The sequence below is a fragment of the Tauraco erythrolophus genome, chromosome 6 (assembly GCF_009769465.1).
Source record: "Tauraco erythrolophus isolate bTauEry1 chromosome 6, bTauEry1.pri, whole genome shotgun sequence".
NCBI classification, from domain to species: Eukaryota; Metazoa; Chordata; class Aves; order Musophagiformes; family Musophagidae; genus Tauraco; species Tauraco erythrolophus.
In genome coordinates this window covers 35,689,978-35,706,139 of record NC_141470.1, presented here as the reverse complement: position 1 = coordinate 35,706,139, position 16,162 = coordinate 35,689,978, and the positions used below count along the sequence as shown (strand labels likewise).

At 40.0% G+C, this 16,162-nt stretch overlaps 1 protein-coding gene across 12 annotated transcripts in view; it reads left to right on the top strand.

The window, feature by feature from the left end:
* The window catches only part of GPHN (gephyrin), a 321,622-nt gene that overhangs the window by 261,075 nt on the left and 44,385 nt on the right, over positions 1–16,162 (top strand). For all 12 annotated transcript variants that reach the window (XM_086614073.1, XM_086614070.1, XM_086614071.1 and 9 more), the window contains 2 exons: positions 2,496–2,633; positions 13,750–13,842. In XM_086614073.1, coding sequence (XP_086470199.1) covers positions 2,496–2,633; positions 13,750–13,842 — 231 coding nt within the window. The remainder of the gene's footprint in view (positions 1–2,495; positions 2,634–13,749; positions 13,843–16,162) is intronic.

The following is a 16,162-nucleotide window of genomic DNA, read 5'->3' as shown; positions in this document are numbered from 1 at the left end:
AAAAGTTAGCATTTCTTTGTGGGAAGAAATAGGGAGAGAGAAGGGTTAGTAGTTACACATACTTCTTTATTCCTTTCTTCTTTAGGGTTATCCATTCTAGTGTTAAACCTGAAGGGATTCTATTTTTGAGTGTGTATTTTCTTGGCTTCTCTTGCAGAAATACTGGGTGTTACTTTTAGTGTTGGAACAAAGTTGTCAGAGATTAGAGGATTTTATCTGTTTCAAAAAAAACTGTGTTAAAGAACACATTTCTCAGTAGATTTTAGCAGAACCTTTGACTTAAGCAAATCACATGAATTAGACACAGAGTTCAGAATCTGAAAGTAGTACTCTGGACACAATTCAAAGCATTCAAAGCCTCTGAATTCATTCATGTTTTAAGGGTTAAAGAGCTGAAATGTTAGTTTCTGAAGTAGCTAACAGTGAGTTTTAGGTAGCAGTAAAACATAAACATTAAAGCACCTAATGGCTGTAACATAAAAGTTGTTTGCTGCCACACAGTTCCTCCAGCTTTTGCTGCTGTGACATATTTTTTTCCTAGCATCTTCCTTCATTTTTTTCAACTTTTCCTTTTAAGAAAATAGTTTCTTAATTTCTACAGTCAGGAAAAAATTTTTAACATATGTTGTGTGGAATCTGCTGGACCTGCAGGAATTGTGGTGCTGCTAAGCAGGGTTTCTTTCTCTGTGCAGAGAAAGGTATGGGAAGTTTGTCTCACAAATGTTTTCCTTTCCTTTTCCTCATTTTTATGAGGTTACTGACAATATATAGGCATGATAGTGAAAAATGTAAGTTGTTGTTAAATCCAGGAATGCAGTTTTTCCACTAGTTAAACTTTTAGCATACAATAGTTTAATTTGGATCATTTCTCCCTAGTCTGCTTACGAGCAAGTCATGTTTAAGAGTGTGAAAAGTCGTAATATAGTTAAAATATATCTCATCAGCTCTTTTCCTCAGTATGCCAGCTACTGTGTTAAGGAAAGGAATTAAGTCAGTGAGAAATTATTTGTGCTTAATGAATTTGCAGTGCCTGCTTTTATCATCATGTTATCTTCTAAATATGTACAAAGGGATTGTTCAAATCATTTCTTCCAGAATCTTTCTTGGGACTGGAATTAGGTGGGCAGTTTTATTTGTACTTCTTCCACTTAAAGATAGTTACTGTGTTAATGACAAAAAATAAATTAATGAATCTCCTACATAGAGAGACAAGCATGTCTCGGTGCTGAAAGAAGTTTTGTATATACAAATTGATTAAGCGACCTTTTCTTCTGAAGGAAAAACTTAGATTGCACGATTCTTTTACTATTTTTGTAGTTATTTTTCATTAGAAGACTACACTTAAGGCAATAATCTATTTTTTCCAGAATGCAAAGGCAAATGAGATATTTAGGTAGCTACTGCAAAGCAAAATCTTGTCATCAAAAATTAGTTTCTATTATTTGTTAATGCTATCATTTTAATTTATGTTGCTTTAGGAATATCATTATGTATTACATATAGAACATCATCCACTTTGGCTCACATAAATGCCTTCTTGTTCTAGGCAAATCCATTCAAGATATTTCTACAAAGGTCATTTTCTTAATCTTTTTGTTTGTATCTGTTATCGTTCTTTATATATTCCTGTAATAGTTCCCTCTCTTCAGTTGCTTATCTTCCCTTCCCTTTCAAAAGCCTTCAAAGCTTTTTGTCCCCTTGTTTTGTCTCTCAGTGAGCATCAAGAAATCAAACATGCTGCTGGCTTCATTTTCAAACAAGTTTTGTCATATTTTCTTCCAACCTGTCCCTCATGCTAGGGAAAAGTAAGCTTCCGTTAATATATTTTGCTACCTTCACTCATTATACATTTAAAGATCACTTTGCTATGGTGGCTACAAAATCTTGATAATAGGTAGGATGCCCACACGCTGGAAACACTGTCTGCTGTTCTGACTGTCCAGTGATTTCGTTGTGCTTCCCTCTATCCTCCTTTCAAACCTTTTGACTCCCGTCTCACTCTTGGATTGCAAACTCACTGGGACAGTGTCCCTTTTTATATTTTGTCTGTAGACCACACATAGCATATTGAGATGTGTTTGTGGAGAACAGAACGAGGAGTGAATCGTCCTGAGTTCATAGTTCATAGAACTGAGTTAGCCTCAGATTGTCAGCCGCAGGGTAAAACACTGCACCATCATGAAGGGTTTCTGTTTCCGATTAACTGATCCTTTTATGCTCATCAAGGCTTCTGTTCTGTTTTTCATGACAAGTAAGGATATACACTTTTGTGAAACTTTTTCAACTTCAAATTGTATTTTGTTTTAAATCTCTCTTTTGATTCTGTTTGAGTACAGTGCCTTTCCAGTGCCCGACATAAATACTTAATAATGGTAACTAACTAATTTAATTTACCTGAAAGTGCCAGATTAATTTCAGTAAAGTGGTTTAAATGAACATCACTGTGTGCATCTACACATTGTAGCATACATAAACTTGGTGCTCTCCTGTTGCAGGTCACAGTGCTGTTGACATTACCAAGGTAGCAAGAAGACACCGCATGTCACCATTCCCATTGACATCTATGGACAAGGCCTTCATCACAGTTCTGGAGATGACCCCAGTGCTTGGAACAGAAATCATCAATTACAGAGGTATTTTAAGTTGGATTCTTTGTGAGGATTAGAGTGATTACTTCCTTATTTTACAACCTTCTGAAGCACTTGCTACTTTATTAATGTTGCAAGGTGTCTGAGACAGTACCTTCTCCAGGAGAAACTGCTTTAGGCAATGCCAGTAATTGGAGCAGAAATCTCCAAAGTCAGGAGAATGTCGATTGAGCTCAGTGCTGCTGCCTGAAGGAATATCTAATGGAGCTATAATTAAACATATAAATGAATTTTCTTCTAGTCTGTGTTATGTGTAACAAAGCTAAAACATAGAAACCACAATTTGCCTCAGCGGTTGATTTAACACTGGACTTTTGTAGATGCCAAATAGCTCCAAGTTGTACTGTGATCGTTCACTCTATTCTCTTACTGAGGGAGATTATCACTAAACTGCCTTTCCAATCTCAGATTAATGATCAAATCTAAGTGATTATTGATTTCAAGTCACTTTTTTCCATGTCTATATCTTCAACAGTTCGTCTCAGTCTGTTTTTCCAGATCCTACTTGGCCTACTAATCATTCCAGAATATGCAGCACAACATAATAAACGCAGCGTATTCTCTTTCTATTCTACCACTACATTTCATCCTTTTCTGATACTTACTTGCATTTAATGTTTTATTTATTGAAATTTATAATCAAGGGTAACTTACTGATTTATACAGTGAGGTTGTCTTAAAAGGCACCAAACAGCAGGCAAAATGTCAGACCTGTTACTGTGTCTATACTCCTAAATAAATGGAGATAAGTGAAGGCATTTTCTGGCCTTATAAGGAATTAATAGGGTACCTCTCATGGTTATTCAGCTAAGCTATCCTCCCTCATGAAATAGTGTGTTCATAATGCCTGTTAGGTGTATCCCTTGCTTCTGCTATCCCTTACACCAAATCTGCATGGTATATGGGAGATTGTTCTTGGCACAGAACGAATCCATGACAGGAAGCATGCTGACAAGTAATCCTAAAGTAAGTAGGGAAGGGGAAATCTCCTCCAGGGATTCTTCCAGGTTTTCCAAAGGTAAAGTGGTGAGCAAAGAAATAGTGGAACCACAAGCCTCAAGAGGCAAAATGTTCAGGAATGTTATCTGGTGGACTTCAGATAGCAGAGAGGTACAAATAGGTTCTGAATGGGATATTCTGTCTTCTGGCTTGAAAGTTCAAAGTTTTCATGCTCTTCACCAAATCTTTGTGCTGCCACAAACCTTTGAGATGTCTTCATATTGACATACTGATTTAGCAGACTGTATGTAGAATCACACCTGTGTGTTTAGTCACTCCAAGTGGAAATCAACACTCCCCTGTGCCTTGGTAGCAAGACACAGATCTCTGAAAATATGCTGCATATCCTGCACTCAGAACAGCACCAATACTGGATCAAAAAGGAATATTCATATTATACCCTGCACTTTCATAATGGTGTGCAGATTAGAAGAAAGCATTAAGGCATAAATGCCTGAGCATAGCTATTATTAGATCTTTTTGGATAGATGTCAGTTAAACGTCTTTGCTAACACAGCCCTTCGTGGATGTCGTGGTTTAGTTCAAGGCAGCAACTAAGCATCTTGCAGCTGCTCCCTCCTTCCCCTTGGTAGGATGGAGAGGAGAAGATATAAAAAAAGGCCTGAGGGTCGAGATAAGAACAGGGAGGGATCACCCACCAACTGTGGCCATGAGCAAAACAGACTCAACTTGGGGACAAATCAATTTAATTTGTTACCAGTCACACTCAGAGAGGATAATGAGAAACAAAGCCAGATCTTAAAAACACCTTTCCCCATTCCTCCCTTCTTCCCAGCTCTACCTCCTGCCCCCAGCAGCACAGGGGGGCAGGGAATGGGGGTTGTGGTCCGTTTGTCATGTGTTGATTCTGCGATTGCTTCCTCAAAGGGAAGGGCTCCTTACACTTCTGCCCTGCGCCAGTATAGGATCCCTTCCCACGGAAGACAGTTATTCACAAACTTCTCTGACATGAGTCCTTCCCACAGGATCCAGTCCTTACCCATCAGACTGTTCCAGCATCAGCTTTTCCCACAGAGTCATGGCTTCTTAAGGTGCAGCCACCGCCCTGGTGCGGAGTCCCTTCCCACAGACTGCAGATGCATCTCTGCTCCAGCATTAATCTCCAGCAACATGGAGGTCCTTTCCCATGGGCGATAGTTCTCTAAAAACTCCTTTGGGCACAGCCACCCACTCCAGCATGGGGTCCTCCACGGGCTGCAGGTGGGTCTCTGCTCCACTGTTAATCTCCATGGGCTGCAGGGGGGGCCACCTGCCATCTCACCACACGCTGCAGGGAAATCTCATCTCCAGCACACCTCCTCCTGCTCCATCTTCGCTGACTTTGGTGTCTGTGTAGCCATTTCTCTCAGATCTCAGCCCTGTCTCTGCTGCAGCCTCACTGGGCCCAACTGGCCTGATGAACCTCAGCAGTCCCAGCAGAATGAACTCCACCCAGAGGGCAACCTGGGATCAGGGAACTTTGGAGCACTCCGCGCCACACCACTGTGGCCGCCACCAGTCAAGTGGCGGTGGCCCAGCACGGGCATCTGCCTGCATGGGCGGCCTGGGGACCAGGCCCCTCGCCCTCCCCCTCTCTTCACTTCAGGTCCCGCATGGTGCAGGTTTCTTTGTGGTTTCTTAAACACGTTATTCACAGAGGCACTGATCAGCTCAGCCCTGGCCAGAGGTGGGTCCCACTTGGAGCTGGGGAAGCTTTTGCAGCTCCTTACAGAGGGTGTTCCTGTAGCCCCTCCTCCGCTACCAAAGCCCCACCGCTTAAACCCAGCACAGTGGACAATATGATGAGCCGCACCGTTAGGTACATTTAGTGCAAATAGATGCTATGTGTAAGACACTGAACTCCTGAAATGACGGATGAAAGTCTGGCATGTACCTCCCTGAAAAATGAGCACAGCATATGTTTATTTTACTATATAGGGTACTGTAGCATTATTATTCTTTTTAACATAAGAATAGTTTTGATTTTTTAGACCTCTGATGCAAAATTAAGTGAAGAAATGAGTTCTTGATTTTAAGTTGTATTGATTATAAGGAATATCAAGTATTGATAAGCTGTTATTTTTACTTATTTTTGTCCTTGACTCTATAAATAATGTCTTATTCTCTTGTACTTTTATCTTTATTTTCATTTTTCTCTATCACTCTATGTTTTACACTTCTGGATGAAAACTTACATACTGTTTCACAACACTTTTGTGTTGCTGCCGTTGTGTTTCAGAGCAGAAGCCGTGTTTTCCCTAGAAGTTAATGAAATGTGGCTAAAAATATTCTTCTAGGTAGACAGAGAATAAGCATACTCCTCACATGCTACATGTATGTTGATATATATAACATTAACATTGCCATTTATATATATGTATACACTGGTCTTTGTGCAAACATATCTGTATCAACAGTAGGTAGCAGCCTTTTCATATATCCGATTTGTGAACTTCTTCATTCGAACTATGGTTCAAATGCTCTTCACCATATCTTTGTGAATCGGAGAAAATAAACTCCTTAGATAAAGCCCTGGAGAGAGAAGGGCCCAAGAAACCGCATTAATATTCAAGGATCACCTACTCTAAGCTCAGGAGCGGTGCAAACAAGTCAGGCAAAAACATCAGGAGGCCTACATGGATGAACATGGAGCTCCTGGACAAACTCAAACACAAAAAGGAAGCCTACAGAACATGGAAGCAGGAACAGGTAGCCTGGCAGGAATACAGAGAAATTGTTTGAGCAGTTGGGGATCAGGTTAGGAAAGCTAAAGCCCTGATAGAATTAAATCTGGCCAGGGACATCAAGGGCAACAAGAAAAACTTCTATAGATATGTCAGTGATAAAAGAAGGACTAGGGAAAATGTGGGCCCTCTCCAGAAGGAAATGGGACACCTGGTTACCCAGGATATGGAGAAGGCTGAGGTACTCAATTACTTTTTTGCCTCAGTCTTCACTGGCAAGAGCTCCAGCCCAAGTCACAGAAGGCAAAGGCAGGGACTGGGAGAATGAAGACCTGCCCACTGTAGGAGAAGATCAGGTCCGAGACCATCTAAGGAACCTGAAGGTGCACAAGTCCATGGGACCTGATGAGATCATCTGCAAGTCCTGAGAGAACTGGCAGATAAAGTTGCTAAGCCGCTATCCATCATATTTGAGAAGTTGTGGCAGTCCAGTGGAGTTCCCACCAAATGGAAAAGGGGAAACATAGCCCCCATTTTTAAAAAGGGAAAGAAAGAAGACCTGGGGAACCACAGACCAGTCAGTCTCACCTCTGTACTCAGCAAGATCATGGAGCAGATGCTCCTGGGAACTATGCTAAGGCACATGGGGAAAAAAAGCAGGTGATTGGTGACAGCCAACATGGCTTCACTAAAGGGAAATCATGCCTGATGGATAGAGGAAGGGCAACTGACATCAAGTACCTGGACTTGTCCAAAGCATTTGACACTGTTCCGCATGACATCCTTGTCTCTAAAGTGGAGAGACATAGATTTGACGGATGGACCACTCGATGGATAAGGAATTGGCTGGATGGTCGCACTCAAAGAGTGGTGGTCAACAGCTCTATATCCAAGTGGAGGCCAGTGACGAGTGGTGTTCCTCAGGGGTCAGTACTGGGGCCAGTGCTATTTAACATCTTTGTCGGTGACATGGACAGTGGGATTGAGTGTACCTTCAGCAAGTTTGCTGACGACACCAAGCTGTGTGGTTGACATGCTAGAGGGAAGGGATGCCATCCAGAGGGACCTTGACAGGCTGGAGAGGTGGGCCTGTGAGAACCTCGTGAAGTTCAACAAGGTCAAGTGCAAGGTCCTGCACATGGGTCAGGGCAATCCCAAGCACAAAGACAAGCTGGGAAGAGAATGGATTGAGAACAGCCCTGAGAAGAAGGACTTGAGGGTGTTGGTTGATGAGAAGCTCAACATGAGCCGGCAATGTGCGCTTGCAGGCCACAAAGATGATGAGAGGGCTAGAGCACCTCTCCTATGAAGACAGGCTGAGAGAGTTGAGATTGTTCAGTCTGGAGAAGAGAAGACTCCGGGGAGACCTCACAGCAGCATTCCAGTACCTAGAGGGGCTACCAGAAAGCTGGAGAAGGAATTTTTACAAGGGCCTGTCGTGATAGGGCAAAGGCTAATGGCTTTAAACTGAAAGAGGGCAGATTTAGTTTAGATATAAGGAAGAAATTCTCTGTGAGGATGATGAGTCACTGGAACAGGTTCCCCAGAGAAGTTGTAGACGCCCCATTCCTGGAATTGTTCAAAGCACTTGCTCAAAGGATGCCACTTTGAGCAACCTTATCTAGTGGAAGGTGTCCCTGGCCATGGCAATGGAGTTGGAACTAGATGATCTTTAAGGTCCTTTCCAACCCAATCCATTCTTTGATTCTATGAAAATCACAGTATGTATAATTTCCTGCTGCAACATGCTTTGGACAAGCTTTCGCCATGTAATTTAATTTAATGTTAAAAAGCATTCAAAATATGGACTAATTAACAGTTTTGTGTTAATACTGATAATATTACTGTAGCAATAGCAAAGTGATTCTGTTCAGACTGCATGCTCTTCAAAATGTCCTTGCAGTGATAGAATGGAGGTAATTGGTCTTAGATAGATGCTTATATTCTCTATAGAGTTTTATATACTCTAATTTGTCAAAAAGATAATTTGATTGTGTCTGTTCTTATTCTACTACATGGGAATATGCTGCCAAGGTAAGAGGGAGTATTCCAGTATACTTTATAATATCGTTGTTGATATTTCATTTTGCTCTTCATGTTACCTGATTATTGACATCATATTCAGGCTGATTCTAAGTCTGGGACATATTGATTATTATTCCTGGCACTGTTATTCTTTAAAAAATAACATTCTGAGTCTGCTGAGACACTTTAGTTATGACCCTCTTCCACCCAAAATAAAAGAGTTAGATACGTGGTAAGATCATCAACTGTAAAGATACATTCTCAGTTTAATATTCACATAATTGTACCAACAATGAAAATATTAACAAAGACATATTCCTTCATGGTTTTGCACTTGTTGTAATTTAGCCCGGCCAACCACTAAACACCATGCTGCTGCTCGCTCACCCTCCCTCACCTTGGGAACTGGGGAAGAGAATTAAAGGGGACAAGGGAAAGAGATTCGTGGATTGAGGTAGACAATTTAATAATGGAAATAAAATAAAATTAGAAGTAATAATGATATAATAATAATATATGATTATATATTAAAATTATAATAGTATCTACAAACAAGTGATGCAGAGTGTAATTGCTCACCACCTGCTGACCAACGCCCTGCCCGGCTAGTGATCTCAAAGCAGAGAAGTCCCAAAACTGCAATCCCAGAAGAGCAAGAGCCCTGAAGAGAGATCCAAAGAGCAAGAGCAAGCTTCCCGGACAACCCTCAGTTGTATACTGGGCATGATGTTGCATGATATGGAATATTCCATTGGCCAATTCGAGCCTCAGTCCTAAATCTAAGCTCAAATCCTAAACTAGTACTTGTGAATCCTTTGTTTTGGCTATGCTCCCTCCCAGCTTGTTGTGCACCTGCACATTGGCAAGATATGAGAAGCTGAAAAGTCTTTGTGTGTTATCAACATTCTTCTCATACTAAATCCCATATTAAATCCAAAACACAGCACTGTTCTTACTACTAAGAAGAAAAATAACTCTATCCCAGCCAAAACCAGGACAGCACTGTAGTGCAAAATTGTGTCTCGCAATTTATCTTTCAACAAATAGACACTTATTTTAGCACTGTAAGATTTCCTAATACATAGTATGATATTTCAGGATAGAGTCTTTAGGAGACATACTAAAGGACACATCTGTGTCTGCAATACTGGAAATTCAATTTTCTTTATCTACAGATACAAATCTCAAGACGGAATCTCATTTGCAGCAGTGTAACACAGACAAATATATAGGATTTTTTGGTATAGGCATATATGTGTATCTGTGTGTGTGTGCATGCATGCACAAACATATATGTTAGTTTGCTAAAAAATGTTGATGTTGAATAATACAATGAATTAAGAACCAGTTTTTCATTTAGTTATGTGTTCATTTATTTTCCAGTTAATATACCTGTAATTTCAGGAGATAATAAAAATGTAGTCCTGGAGATCTAAATCCTAACTAACTCTACTCAGAAAAACACTGTTGTTCTGTGTTTGTTTTCTTTGTGGATTTCTGTCTTGAATTAACATTGAGCTCCTGAAAATTATCTTTCAGGAACACAATTTCTCTGTAAGGAAAGTGAAATTTTTAAAGTTCTTGAACTGCAATTTATTTCATTAGCAAAGTACCTAATTAATTTTAACCTGATTTATTTACATTACTAAACGTATTACTTAGTATTCAGCCTTATAAATAAAGCTGCTGAATGTTACTTTGTACAAGTAGCTAGTGCAGTCCTGACTTTACTCTTGATTAAGTCAAAGCATGCTGTAGTTTTTCAAATCTATTGTCTCCTAAAATAAGGGGGAGGATGAGTAAAGTTATCTTTTGAAACTTGACTTTCACATTGGTAGCTGTATAGCTCAATGCCAGTATAGATCATTTATCCTTTTCCATATTTAAAAAAAAAAAAAAAAAAAGGACAATCCTAAAACATTTTACAGAAGTACCATAAACCAAAGGTGTCTGAAGCATATTTCCCACCTGCCATTGTCAGTTCTGGTAGAAAGCCCCGATTAGCCTTTTATTCCAGCTAAATGCAGTTACCTGAACATTGCTTTTTGGGTATATGAGGTTAATTTTTTAGACAGCATGATAATGATTATTCTTCTGAAACTAAGAAGAGGCAGAAGTTTAATTGATACTAAAAGTACAAAGCAGAGGCAATCCACACTTTATGGGCTTAAGCCTCAGAACAGAACAGTTTTCCTGACCTAGTCCAAGAGCCCTGTGACTTTTATAGAGCCTGGGCATTTTTTTCCACTGCTTATTCATTTTGAACTAGTGGATTATTTTTGTAGCATTGCCTTTTCATATCACACTGAAGTGCTACCAGGGCAGTGTTTAGGAAATGTGAGCGAATCCATCACCTCTAGTATACTACCTGTCACTGCCTTATCCCAGTACCAATACCCTGAGAAATCAAAATTCTTCACAGAACTATACCAGTTTCACTAGTTAAGCTTTAGAAAGTACCCCAATTTGAAAAGTGAATGTAATGTATTTCTCCATTTTTTGTTAGACTCAGAAAGCTATGGACATCACAAGGGGAAGTTTAATGACAGTAAAATGTTTCAGAACATCTTTTTTGAATTACAGTTAATCAAAATCAGGTAAAACAGTGTATTTCTAAAATAATTGGTCAAATAAAGGAGATTGAAGAGATGTTTCAGAGTGTTCTTTAGCTGCTGACTTGCTTCATTTTAAATGCCTAAGGCTTCAGCAAATAATTCTTACATTTTTCTCCCCTTAATGAAACTTATTCCTACTACTGGCTGGCCATTTATTCCCTTCAAATATTGCATGGCAGAATGCCTGGAACATACTGTACAACTTCTCTCTAAATGGTGCGATTTTGCATGCAGACAAGAAGTAAAATGAAGACACAACATGCCTGCTAAAATTAGAAGTATCACTTTTGTGTGAGATTTTGTGCATCTGTGAATAGAGGGTGTTTTTACTAGGCCTTTGGTAACTGCCTTTTCTGTGCTATAATTTATATGTCTGTCTGCATTCTTTTTTTCAGTGCAAATGTAGATTTCATGAGCTTTCTAACAACTGTATTGTGTATCACAGACAGTGATATGCAGTGATGTACAGACATATTAACAGCCATCACAAAGGTGCTTTTCTAGTTACTTTAACAGGTTTTATCAGAGTTTTCATAGAATCATAGAATCATAGAATCGTTAGGGCTGGAAGGGACCTTCAAAGGTCATCTAGTCCAACCTCCCTGCAACAAACAGGGATATCTCCAACTAGATCAGGTTGCTCAGGGCCTCATCCAACCGGGCCTTGAACGTCTCCAGGGATGGAGCATCCACCACCTCTCTGGGCAACCTGTTCCAGTGTTCTACAACTCTCGTGGTAAAAAATTTTTTCCTAATATCCAACCTGAATCTACCTCCCTCTATTTTAAAACCATTACCCCTTGTCCTATCACAACTGGCCCTCCTGAACAGCCTCTCCCCATCTTTCTTGTAGGCCCCCTTGAGGTACTGGAAGACCGCTATAAGGTCACCCCGGAGCCTCCTCTTCTCCAGGCTGAACAGCCCCAACTCTTTCAGCCTGTCCTCATAGGAAAGGTGCTCCAGCCCTCTTATCATCTTCGTGGCCCTTCTCTGGACCCTCTCCAACTGGTCCATGTCCTTCTTATGTTGGGGGCTCCAGAACTGGACGCAATACTCCAAGTGAGGTCTCACGAGGGCAGAGTAGAGGGGGAGAATCACCTCCCTCGACCTGCTGGCCACGCTCCTCTTGATGCAGCCCAGGACGTGGTTGGCCTTCTGGGCTGCAAGAGCACATTGCCGGCTCATATTGAGCTTCTCGTCCACCAGTACTCCCAAGTCCTTCTCCTCAGGGCTGCTCTCGATCCATTCTCCGCCCAGGCTGTATTTGTGCCTGGGATTGCCACGACCCAGATGTAGGACCTTGCACTTGGCCTGGTTAAACTTCATGAGGTTGGTACGGTAAGTATTCATGGCAATACTTATTTCAAAAACGCAACATAAATACCTCAGACTGAAAGTTGATACATGTGGATGTGAGCACAATGATGTTATAGTTATTGTAATTAATTACTAAGTAAATCACTTTGTGTTAATAAGTAAAATATAACCTCCATTATAATACCACTTCACTGAAGCTGAACATTTTCAAATCAAGTAGGTGCACTTTTTAACACAACCTGTCCATTTAGTGTGCAATGTTAGGTCTTCTGCCTTCCCGGCAAACCCAGAACCACATCGATTTCCTTATCTGAAAACAAGAAACACACTTTGTGTATGTCGCTCTTTTGGCGTGTCTGAAAGATCATAATGTGTAAAGTACATATCCACGCAAATTCTCCTGGCAGAAGTATTCATGCATCCTCTATTCCTTCATACTTTCAGCTGGATATTGCCTCTCTGCGCTGCTCCTAAAAGCAGTGGCCTCTATTATGAGGTGAGATTCCCTTCTTCTGCTTAGACATACTGGAATCAAGCTTATCTCAGTAGTTCTGACCCATGTGTCCTTTCCCAGTCCATCTAATCACACATGTAATAAATCTTTCTCACTCTCCCAGTGTATGAAGGGATAAGAGACATATTTTCCACTCTGTTCCACATGATACTAAGAAAAAGCTTTTGCTGGCACCGTAAATCAAATAAGTAGTACACACTTGACTGAGGGTGAAGTAATTCATATCAGTCTCTACAGGGAGGCAGAGCCAAATTACAACTCATCAGTCATAGTTGCTCAGTGAAGGGAAAGAGTATGCTTGAAACAGCTATTAAAATATTTAGAACTATAACAGCGTAAATTTACATAAATAATCCTGACACTTATCTGCACTCACCCACCATTAAGCAGAAATGCTTCTAGCAATTAGGCAAAGCTAATCTTTTGCAAAACTTCTTTGTCGATTTATGGAAGCTTGTTCATCGTTACTGTTTACGTTGAGTCCTCTGGGCTCAAGCTGTCACCTCTCACCTTTTGCACACACTTTTGAAATGTTACTTTAAAACTTTTCTTAAAAAATAACTTTTTTTTCAAGCTGAAATAAGGAAAGTATGTATTTTTAAGAGATTTTGGGAGAAAATCTTATCCTGCGGAAACAAATACTCTTTTTCTGTCTGATCCTGTATCAGAGCTGTTACCTCTGGGTTTGGATACTTGGCCTTCAGATCTACTGTCAAAAATTTCATCATAACCAAGAACACAGACTTACTGAACAAATCTTTCATCAGTACTTCCAGACTCCAGTCTTTTTTCATTTATGTAGAGGCAGAAATAAAAACCTGAGAGATCTATTTATGACACATAAACTTACGTTTCGTCCATCAGAGCACACTGCTGTTGATTTTTTTTTCTCTTTCACTATCTGTAATGACATAGTGCATGGTCTTTTCTCTTTTCTTTTTTTCTAGATGGAATGGGCCGAGTCCTTGCTCAAGATGTATATGCAAAAGATAATCTACCACCATTTCCAGCATCAGTAAAAGATGGCTACGCTGTCAGAGGTAAACACTCTCTTTGTAGACGTGCAGTGTAGTGTCTGTAAAGCCGCTTTATAACATGTTAGTTCACCTACTTTGAATTTTGATTTGATTCAGATCATTGCTGAAGTCACAGTTACATGGAATTCAGCTGCCTTGAGGGAAGACCATAAAGTTGAATTCAAATCTTTTAAGTGGATACATATGTACATAAGCAAATGTACATCCGTGTGTGCTCATAGACATGCGCCTGTGGTGCTAGTGAGTTTCTTGGAAACATAAAGAATTTAGGAGAGTAACAGAACATCTGTTTCTGAATGACAGATTGTTCTTCCATTCCTCTGTTGTTGATTTAATCAGGAAATTCTTACGTATCCATTACTTTGTTGAACTGTCACAGATCCAGCTTCCTATTTGTGAATTATTTTATAATTGCATTAGAAAATTTTGAAAAATACATGTCTGAATGTACTCTTATGGAGACATCTCAAAAGAAAAACTCATTTTTACTTTGAAGATACTGCTGTTGCTGTATATAAATAGAATTGGTAGTGTGACTTTACAGACCAAGCAGTGAGTGGTTTCCCAGGGGACCTGAATCCATCCTCTGCTTTGCCACTAGGTCCTGCATGATTTTGAGCAAGTTGCTTCTTTGTGCATCAGTTTTTCCCTTTGTAAAATAAGACTAATGATATTCATCTCAGATATCTGTGGAAGAAAACTAAAATATATATGATTGAACGTTATACTAGTAGTGATTTCTTTGTGGTAGGGGTTGAATCATCATAACACCATGTTGAAATTTGGACACAATAGCCAACTTTCTTCTAGGGACATTAAAATATCTTTTTTGTTGCTGGCAGCTGAAACAGACTATCTGCAAACCCAGGGAATGGATGTAGTCCAATAGCTTCCCCATGGATTTGACAGAAAAATAAAATTCCAGGTCTACAAGATGAATTTGACTGCAGCTGTCTGTCACCTATGTGTGTGAGAGACAGGCAGACCAGAATGACTAGTAATAATGGCAAGTGAGTACAGATGTAGCCAGAGAAATACAGGTAATATAATGCTGAGAAAAGCTGAGAGGGGGAGCTCTGAGTAGAACACTGACTGACAAGGGCCTTGGGATTAAACAAATGCTGTCTTGCCACCTAATTGCTGTAAGGTAAGGGAAAGCACAAGTACAATCTCAGTAAAATGCAGAATAAGCAGAAGGATCATGAACGCCGTCTTCAACAACTTCTGTGAGAACCAACACACAAGGCCCTAAATTTGGTGGTGGATTCAAATAGAGTGATAGTAAGGTACTTGAATGTATCCAGAGGAGGGCAACAAAGCTGGTGAAAGGGCTGGAAGGAATGTCCTATGAGGAACAGCTGAGGACTTGGGGGTTTTTCTAGCTTGGGGAAAGCAGACTGGGAGTTGACTTCATCACCTACAGCTTCCAGATGGAGGGAAGTAGAGAGTGAGGTGCTGATCTCTTCTCGCTGGTATCCAGTGACAGGACACGTGGGAGTGGTTCAAAGCTGCGGCAGGGGAGGTTTAGAGTGGACATTAGGAAGCATTTATTTACCGAGAAGGTGGTTAGACACTGGAACAGACTTCCTAGAGAGGTGGTCGGTGCTCCAAGCCTGTCAGTGTTTTAAGAGGCACTTGGACCATGCCTTTAGTAATTTTCTTTAAGTTTTGGTCAGCCCTAAAGTGATCAGGCAGTTGGATTAGATGATTGTTGTAGATCCCTTCCAACTCAAATTATTCTATTCTATTCTATACTGTTCTACTCTATATTGTTCTTCTAGACCTGTTATCTCAGGATATGAGAAACAAAGCTTGTAGGCAGAATCAATATTGACTACATAACAGATTTTTTTTTTACAAAAAAAAATAAAGGATTAGCTTTAAGTCACATAAACCTGTCTGCCCAAAACCTTGTCCAGTTCGAGCTATATTGGTTGTACATCACCTATAAACTTTGTCTCCATATCGTTATTAAAGGGGGAATATAATCTAATTCATTAGCATTTTATTAGGTTTAAAATAATTTAGCTATTAGGGAATTTTTTATCTTCTTTTGCTGGATCATCCCAGTGCAATTTTTTCAGTGAAGTTATGACAACTGTATTCAGTAGTATTATATGCATTATTCAAAGACAAATAGTTGAAGAGTCCTTTTCCGCTTTCTTATTTGAGAGTTTGTTCTACAGCCCATAGATTAGGCTGTTTGATAGACTTTTAAAGTTAGGTTAATGATTAGTCTTCAAACATGACTGAGTACTGTAGATCATCTGCAGAGTTGCAGCTGATGTATGAGTAGAAATGTGATAAATCATTATATAGACTG